This window comes from Ooceraea biroi, chromosome 14, assembly GCF_003672135.1.
Source record: "Ooceraea biroi isolate clonal line C1 chromosome 14, Obir_v5.4, whole genome shotgun sequence".
Classification (NCBI taxonomy): domain Eukaryota; kingdom Metazoa; phylum Arthropoda; class Insecta; order Hymenoptera; family Formicidae; genus Ooceraea; species Ooceraea biroi.
Window position 1 is genome coordinate 8,268,837 of NC_039519.1, and position 9,304 is coordinate 8,278,140.

At 39.4% G+C, this 9,304-nt stretch overlaps 1 protein-coding gene and 1 pseudogene across 1 annotated transcript in view; both read right to left on the minus strand.

Moving 5' to 3' along the window:
* Positions 1-1,278: 1,278 nt before the first annotated feature.
* On the minus strand, positions 1,279-4,269 carry LOC113563380 (annotated as a pseudogene).
* A 4,570-nt stretch (positions 4,270-8,839) lies between these two features.
* Positions 8,840-9,304, minus strand: part of LOC113563356 (transcription elongation regulator 1-like) — a 6,015-nt gene continuing 5,550 nt past the window's right edge. Inside the window, 2 exon segments of the mRNA XM_026974826.1 lie at positions 8,840-8,866; positions 9,107-9,290. Of these exon segments, the coding sequence (XP_026830627.1) occupies positions 8,840-8,866; positions 9,107-9,290 (211 nt within the window).

A 9,304-nucleotide genomic window follows, 5' to 3' on the forward strand; every position in this document is an offset into this window, starting at 1 on the left:
ATAAAGAGAATTTTCGAAACTGCAATTACCATCGCTATAGTGAAAAAATAGTTCACTAGCAACTCCAGGATCACCTTAAGGGGAAGCTGGAGTTGCTAGTGAACTATTTTTTCACTATAGGGATGGTAATTGCAGTTTCGAAAATTCTCTTTATTGCTTGTGCAGAATAAAAAATCCTTCTCTACAAATGAAGTATAGATAGAAAGAAAGTCCGCTCTACAGGACTTTATATTCAAAATGGAAAAAAGTTAGAAAAGACAAATGCAAGTTTTTAACTTTTTTCCATTTTGAATATAAAGTCCTGTAGAGCGGGCTTTCTTTCTATCTATATTTAATTTGTGGAAAAGGATTTTTATTCTGCATAAGCAATAAAGAGAATTTTCGAAACTGCAATTACCGTCGCTACAGTGAAAAAATAGTTCACTAGCAACTCCAGGATCACCTTAAGGGGAAGCTGGAGTTGCTAGTGAACTATTTTTTCACTATAGCGATGGTAATTGCAGTTTCGAAAATTCTCTTTATTGCTTATGCAGAATAAAAATCCTTTTCCACAAATGAAATATAGATAGAAAGAAAGCCCGCTCTACAGGACTTTATATTCAAAATGGAAAAAAGTTAGAAAAGACAAATGCAAGTTTTTAACTTTTTTCCATTTTGAATATAAAGTCCTGTAGAGCGGGCTTTCTTTCTATCTATATTTAATTTGTGGAAAAGGATTTTTATTCTGCATAAGCAATAAAGAGAATTTTCGAAACTGCAATTACCGTCGCTACAGTGAAAAAATAGTTCACTAGCAACTCCAGGATCACCTTAAGGGGAAGCTGGAGTTGCTAGTGAACTATTTTTTCACTATAGCGATGGTAATTGCAGTTTCGAAAATTCTCTTTATTGCTTATGCAGAATAAAAATCCTTTTCCACAAATGAAATATAGATAGAAAGAAAGCCCGCTCTACAGGACTTTATATTCAAAATGGAAAAAAGTTAGAAAAGACAAATGCAAGTTTTTAACTTTTTTCCATTTTGAATATAAAGTCCTGCAGAGCGGACTTTCTTTCTATCTATACTTCATTTGTGGAAAGGGATTTTTTATTCTGCACAAGCAATAAAGAGAATTTTCGAAACTGCAATTACCGTCGCTATAGTGAAAAAATAGTTCACTAGCAACTCCAGGATCACCTTAAGGCAGAACAAAATATAATAACTTATGTTTATTAGAAAAAAAGAATTGGAGACACGTGGCTTTTAATATCGTTGGGAAATCTTAGGAATCGAGGCAGTTTTGTTAAACACAATTTAATACTGTACAGTTGAAATTATCGAAATTATAATATAATTATAATATAATAATCATGTTCATATCATTAATCATATAATACTTCTCGTATCACAATTTTACCGTCATTGTTTATGTAATGGATAGATTAAATTAGACAAAACTTCATACCAAACACAGTCACAATTATACGATAGTTTTCATAAAAATTGTTTTATGTATCAAATACAATTCAATTAATTCATTGACGTTACGTTATATATTAAAATAATTTCTTATAAAATTTCTTATTGCTTGTTAAACAAATGAGCAGAGATGATAAATGCAAAATCTTTATGTATATAATTATTTTTTTCTTAATAGTATATAATTAAGTATTAATGAGATTTTTCACTAGGCAAGTACATCTTACACCTTCTAACGATCCTTAGAAAGATTCAGGGAATCCCCCATGTCAGCTGATTGCGATGATTGTTGCTTTTTGTGCAACGTCGTCATGTCCAGCCCCCCGAAATCGGGTTTAACGCTCGAGATTGTCAGATCCTCCGTTCCCTGATACTCGCCCGATCTGCCGATCTTCGAGTCGAGTTGCGCGTCCAATTTTTTGCGATCGCTCGTATAATCCTCAGCGCTCGCTGAGAAGCCTCTAAGCTGAGACGCGTCCGACGAGCTGACGGCGCTCTTGAACGGCGACGGTACCGCATCGACGGTGACGAAGTCCGTCGATTTACGTTGCTCGTTGTTATCCACATCTTTCGCCGGCGGGATCTTGCCGAGCGGACCGAACAGGTTCGTGGCGATGTGGCGCATGTACGCGGACGGTGACGGCGACGAGGTACGCGTGAAGTCCGCGATGGAGAAGCTGGACAACTTCGCCAGGTCAGCAGTGGAGAAGTTCGCCAGCTTCGTCAGGTCGGAGAACTTGGTGATCTGCTGGGTGATGTCCGCTAACGGGAAATCGGTGTTCGTCGACGTTCGAGTCTTATGATAGCGCTGCCGTCGCCAGCCAGGGAATTTGGCAGTTTCGAGAAGTCGGTCGGCGCGAAATCGTAGTCGCACTTGGCGTTCTTCACCGACACCGTCAGCTCGCCCGACTGGAAGCTCGGTATGATCTCCGACGGCGAAATGTGCTTGGAACTCACGACCGGGTTGCCGTCTTTTATCTGGGTGATGGACGCGGCGTCGTTGCCTAAACTGTCCTTCTTGATGCCGTCGCGGGACGTCGAGGGTTGCAGCACGAACGGCTTGGACGTAGGCGTGATTATGGCGCCGCCGTCGGGCTTGAAGTTGACCGGCGTGAGGAAAACGGCGTTATTGGCTGTAAGACTGACGCCAGGCGGCCCGAGCGATTCCGAGGCAGATACCAAGGGGAACTTCATGGCTAGGAAATCCGGCGTGTTGCCGTCCTCCGAGCCTGGACAGATCATCTCCCTGATCACGTCCCAGTACGAGCCGTTTGATCTGTTTCGGCCAGGCAATTTCGATGCTAGGGAACACTGTCGAGACACGATCGTTAATGCGATATTTGATGAGTCCGCTTGCAGACATTTCACATTATTTGTTAATGTACTCACTCTTAAGCGTTCTAGGTACGTTGTGTTACCATTAAAATTGGCAGTGAAGTCGATGCCACCTTCGCTTTTGTAATATTCTATGCATCTTCTCTGCGAAAGCAAATAATAATAATTAATTAAAAACCAATAATTAATTAAAAAATACTCACAATCTCTTCCAGTGTGTCCTGAGAAAGAAATGCTCCTGCGACAATGTGTAACTGAGCAGCATGGGCCGAGGGTACTCGTGGGGCCTGTTCTCAGGTGGTGGCATGGACCAAAAGACGTTAAAATTCGACTCGTAGCAATTGCCATCCATATTATAGGGAGCTACAAATTAGGAAACAATAATAATAACAAAGCCGTTGCACACCTTGTGAGGAAGTCTTTGGAATACCAACAACATATCAATCCGACGCATGGTATGTATCCGTTATCACTGTGCCCCTTCATTTTGATCTGGTAATCCAGTTGCGAGTCCACGTCCCGCAGCGAAGGTGACGCGTGCGAGCGCGGGTGAGAGTGATACCAGCCTACCAGCGTCACGCGCTTCCACTCCATGGCTCTTGCTATCTCAGCCTCCACGGCTGCGGCGGCTGATTTATCCTTGCCGGAGTAGCGACACGGAAATGCACACGTTATGGAAAGATCTGCGACAGCACGAGCGTAGTTAATCATCAACATTCTGAATGCACGTAGGATTAAATGCAGCAGTTACGACACGCACTATGTGAATTGATGTCCCAGTGTCCACCCAAGTAGCCGCAGATCTCCCTGTCCGTCAAGTGACAGTGCAGATCTACCAGCAGAGCCGCAGTGGTCGTGATGGTCACCAGGAATGGCTGTATCTTGCCGAGCGTGCTGAACGACGTGAGTTCTACCATGGTGCTCATGTCCCTGGAGAGTGAAAGACAGCTTGATAAATGAAAAAAAACATGTGCATGTGTATGGATCACAAGGATCACTCTCTCGCAGTTCTTACATGGCGTGACTTCGTATTCCTAGATTGGCGTGCTTCACTGGGACTCGTACTATCTGCACCAGTGGACTAGTCTGTTGAACCTTCTCGATACCCTCGTCCATGATCTCGGCCGAAATTATCTCCATGGTTTCTATTATTATTACTTTCACGAAGTAGCTGAGACGGTCGAGACTATTGACGTTCGGAGACCCACATGAATTGTTTCTTTTTGTCTTCACCTCACGTGCAAAAGAGTAAGACGCTCGCTTTGTTAAGAAAATTTCATCTCGCGTGTATGTTATCGCTGCAATTCTTTACAAATTGTAATATTGTTTAGCTAGCGTGAAGTACAAACGAATCGCGCACCGAATTAGAAAAACACATCCGATAGCGTTATTACCTAGCTCAACCTGGCCTGACTTGACAGTGTGATGCCAGAGAGAAACCTGAGAGCGGCCACCAGCCTCCACGGGCACATTTCCTGACGTTTGACGCGCCGCCTGACAAAGTGGACGTGAACTAGGTCGTTACGCTCGGCAGAGAGAAACCTGAGAGCGGCCACCAGCCTCCACGGGCACATTCCTGACGTTTGACGCGCCGCCTGACAAAGTGAACGCGAACTAGTTCGTTACGCTCGGTAATGATACATGATTCGTGTCCAAACTATTCACAAGGAAGCTTTCCCATGTAAACTCTACTTTCGAACGAGTCATAGTGCGTTCGAAAGGGAAGGTAAAAATATTAATGTCGTGTTCGAGGGTTTGGGTGTATGAGCCTTGGTTTCGGAAAAATTTACATCTAAAAGTGAGCATTTTCCAGCGGTACGAAAAGTACCATGAATAGCTACAATTCGGCGTGAAGCGCAGTAGTCCAGTGGCTAAGCGCGAGACTCGTATTTTGCCATCCGCGCACGTTGGGTTCGAGACCGAGTTGTGATAATTTTTTTCTTCGGATTTTTGTTTCTTTGTGTTTACATTATATTTTTTTATTATATAAATAATAAATTATTATGTAAATAATGATTTATTATGTTTTATTATATTTTGGAGGTATACGTATATAATGAGACATAAACATATACATTTAACATTTGTAAACTTTTTATTTATTTATATAGTTTGTATACTGTCGAGTGTTTATTTATTATAAAATTCTGGCATGACTGTACATAAAAAACATAAATGCTTTTATATAAATTTTCCATCCGCAACACTGTACAGTCATGCCAGAATTTTATAATAAATAAACACTCGACAGTATACAAACTATATAAATAAATAAAAAGTTTACAAATGTTAAATGTATATGTTTATGGCCGGTATTCATAGTCGAATCTTATATTTAAGACCGTCTTAAGTTTATCTGCAGATGCTGTATGGATCATTTCATTGGCTATGGAGTATCTGAAGATACACTTAAGACGGTCTTAAATATAAGATTCGACTATGAATACCGGCCTATGTCTCATTATATACGTATACCTCCAAAATATAATAAAACATAATAAATCATTATTTACATAATAAAAAAATATAATGCAAACACAAAGAAACAAAAATCCGAAAAAAATTATCACAACTCGGTTTCAAACCCAACTTGCGCGGATGGCAAAATACGAGTTTCGCGCTTAGCCACTGGACTACCGCGCTTCACGCCGAATTGTAGCTATTCATGGTATGCATTTTCCGTACCGCTGGAAAATGCTCACTTGTATCATTACCGAGCGTAACGAACTAGTTCACGTCCACTTTGTCAGGCGGCGCCAAACGTCAGGAGGCTGGTGGCCGCTCTCAGGTTTCTCTCTGGTGATGCATAGACATCATATTACGAATGATGATGTCGAGAACGTCAGCGATCTGTATTATCATGTTGGTAAGATAGACGCCAGTATGTTAATCGGGTTGTGGTAAGCAGGCGTCTTCGTGCCTTCGTGACAGTCAATTAGTTCCCAAAAATTCCGTTACGAGTCTCCCCTATTTTGTTTAAAAGTGCAGTAGAAATACGGCTCAACAACTGATTAGACATGATTTTTACGCTCAAGTAAGTAGTTCTACAATAATTAAAAGGTAATCTGTAGATATTTTTTCTATATCTATAGATTTGTTATACACATCGAGATTAATTCAACAAAGTCCTTTCGTACGTCTCAATTATCGTTATGTAAATTGACTCTGTTTTGTGAGGTTAGTATAGAATAAACATGAATGTGAAGCCTGCGGCAACTCTATGCACATTCGCAATTGCGATAATGTACAGTTGAAAATCATTCAATTTCGTTGACAAAAGGAAAAGAATATAATATAAAATAGTTTTTAAAATAGTAAGAAAGAGAGAATTTTATAATATATTAAGGGGAAGCTGGAGTTGCTAGTGAACTATTTTTTCACTATAGCGATGGTAATTGCAGTTTCGAAATTCTCTTTATTGCTTGTGCAGAATAAAAAATCCTTCTCCACAAATGAAGTATAGATAGAAAGAAAGTCCGCTCTACAGGACTTTATATTCAAAATGGAAAAAGTTAGAAAAGACAAATGCAAGTTTTTCACTTTTTTCCATTTTGAATATAAAGTCCTGTAGAGCGGACTTTCTTTCTACCTATACTTCATTTGTGGAGAAGGATTTTTTATTCTGCACAAGCAATAAAGAGAATTTTCGAAACTGCAATTACCATCGCTATAGTGAAAAAATAGTTCACTAGCAACTCCAGCTTCCCTTAAGGGGATCCTGGAGCTGCTAGTGAACTTCTTCGCGATGGTGCTGCCATCGCACAATATTTGCACAATAAAATGTTTTTTACAAAAATTTGGCAATTTGTACGCACAAAATCGCTGTTGAGCGGTGTTTGGACACAATTAAGGAATATGAGACTGCTTTTCGAAGTGACTTTAGAAGCGTCATAAAAGAGAATTCTGTGTTTTCCTTTAGGATTAGAGGTTAGAATACAGGAAAACACAGAATTCTCTTTTATGACGCTTCTAAAGTCACTTCGAAAAGCAGTCTCATATTCCTTAATTATGTCCAAACACCGCTCAACAGCGATTTTGTGCGTACAAATTGCCAAATTGTTGTAAAAAAACATTTTATTGTGCAAAATTGTGCGATGGCAGCACCATCGCGAAGAAGTTCACTAGCAGCTCCAGCATTCCCTTAAGGGGAAGCTGGAGTTGCTAGTGAACTATTTTTTCACTATAGCGATGGTAATTGCAGTTTCGAAAATTCTCTTTATTGCTTGTGCAGAATAAAAAATCCTTTTCCACAAATGAAGTATAGATAGAAAGAAAGTCCGCTCTTCAGGACTTTATATTCAAAATGGAAAAAAGTTAGAAAAGACAAATGCAAGTTTTTCACTTTTTTCCATTTGGAATATAAAGTCCTGTAGAGCGGACTTTCTTTCTACCTATACTTCATTTGTGGAGAAGGATTTTTTATTCTGCACAAGCAATAAAGAGAATTTTCGAAACTGCAATTACCATCGCTATAGTGAAAAAATAGTTCACTAGCAACTCCAGCTTCCCCTTAAGGGGATGCTGGAGCTGCTAGTGAACTTCTTCGCGATGGTGCTGTCATCGCACAATATTTGCACAATAAAATGTTTTTTACAAAAATTGGCAATTTGTACGCACAAAATCGCTGTTGAGCGGTGTTTGGACACAATTAAGGAATATGAGACTGCTTTTCGAAGTGACTTTAGAAGCGTCATAAAAGAGAATTCTGTGTTTCCTTTAGGATTAGAGGTTAGAATACAGGAAAACACAGAATTCTCTTTTATGACGCTTCTAAAGTCACTTCGAAAAGCAGTCTCATATTCCTTAATTATGTCCAAACACCGCTCAACAGCGATTTTGTGCGTACAAATTGCCAAATTTTTGTAAAAAAACATTTTATTGTGCAAATATTGTGCGATGGCAGCACCATCGCGAAGAAGTTCACTAGCAGCTCCAGCATCCCCTTAATCTATAAAATAAGAAAATTTGCTTAGAAACAACTGTAGACAATCGAATAAAGAAAGCCGGAGATTATTAAGGATTCCTGACGCATAAGACGCGTTCGACTACACGAATGTCATCAGAATACTATTGCAGGCATCACATAGGTAAACTGTTTAGGCGGATTATGGCGACAGGCTCTTTGTCGCATCTGTCATACACGAGGCATTATTATATTCCATTTCTCCGCTATTTTGTCGGCCCCCTTATTCATTTCTTCTGCATCATTGAATCGAAATCGGCACATAATCCAAAAATAGGATTATTTTTAATGTAATGGTCAATATATACACCATGTAAAGGAAGAACTTACAAACTCTCGCCCAGTCATACATATTAGCTTGTGGCTTGCTATTAACGCCGATTCTCTCATCTCATTTCATTAAATTTTGGTTTTCATTTTATTAAAATTATTTATGCTAATAAATATTTAATTATAATGAAATAAATATTTGCAAATATAAAAGTTTGTAGTCGAGGATAAAATCTCAGTACATCCATCATCGAAGTTTGGTCATCGAAACATTTCGTTTATCGTAAAAGGCATCTCCGCTTTGCATACAACAATGACAATGCAATCATTGACATTCTCAGTGTACATCGTGTGCGATTAAGCACAATGCGGCACACGTTTTCTTCCATTTTCATCTGACTTAGAAAGACGGGAGCATCGGGGTGCAATTCATATTTGCTGCCGCAGTCAGCAGCGGAGAGAATTGCACCTTTAATCAAGATTTCTACCAATTTGCGAGCGCGACGGCGCGAAGACAAAGCTATTGTTGCCGTAACTGGTCGAGCTTCAAGTGTTCCAACGCAACGGTGAGAGCCGATGCGCGCGTGTATACCGGTTACTGCTAAACCGATAAACACATATTGTCGACATTCTTATTTATTAAATTAATTTTACATTGATTGTATTTGAATAATGCGTATATAAAGTCATTAGATAAATATAATATTATTAACAATGCTCTCTTTCTCTCTCTCTCTCTTTCTCTTTGTTATCTCGAAGTTAGATTCATTAAATTTATTAAGATTAAGTTTTTAATATTTTAAATGAAAACGTTAGTTTGTATTCTGTGGATGTTGAATCTAAAGTATATCATAAGAATATAAAAGAAAATTATTTTAACGTATATTGACACAAAAAATAAAATTCTGGATTTGAAAGTATGTTGAGATTGATTTCAATATCGAGAAGAATATTCTTCTCTTATTAGTACAATTTTCTCCGGTACAGTCTTAAAGTAGTTGCTCAGTTTGCGCTACGTGTCTCTTACAGTGTATATAACGTAAGATTATCGGTTATTTAAATATGTATAAGACAGCTACTTGCGTATTACCCTGTATACGCATGTTTTCACCGGGCAGGACAGGAGGAGAAGATGAGGATTTGTGGTGGAGGCTGACGCTCGGGACCGCCGAGCTAGTCGCTTCGCATCCAGAAGCCTCTACCCTACCGCTTCCGGCTAAGCCCGCTGCCACCGCGTCCAGGCAACTTAAGCCACTCGTAGCTCTGTTTGTGTTTGC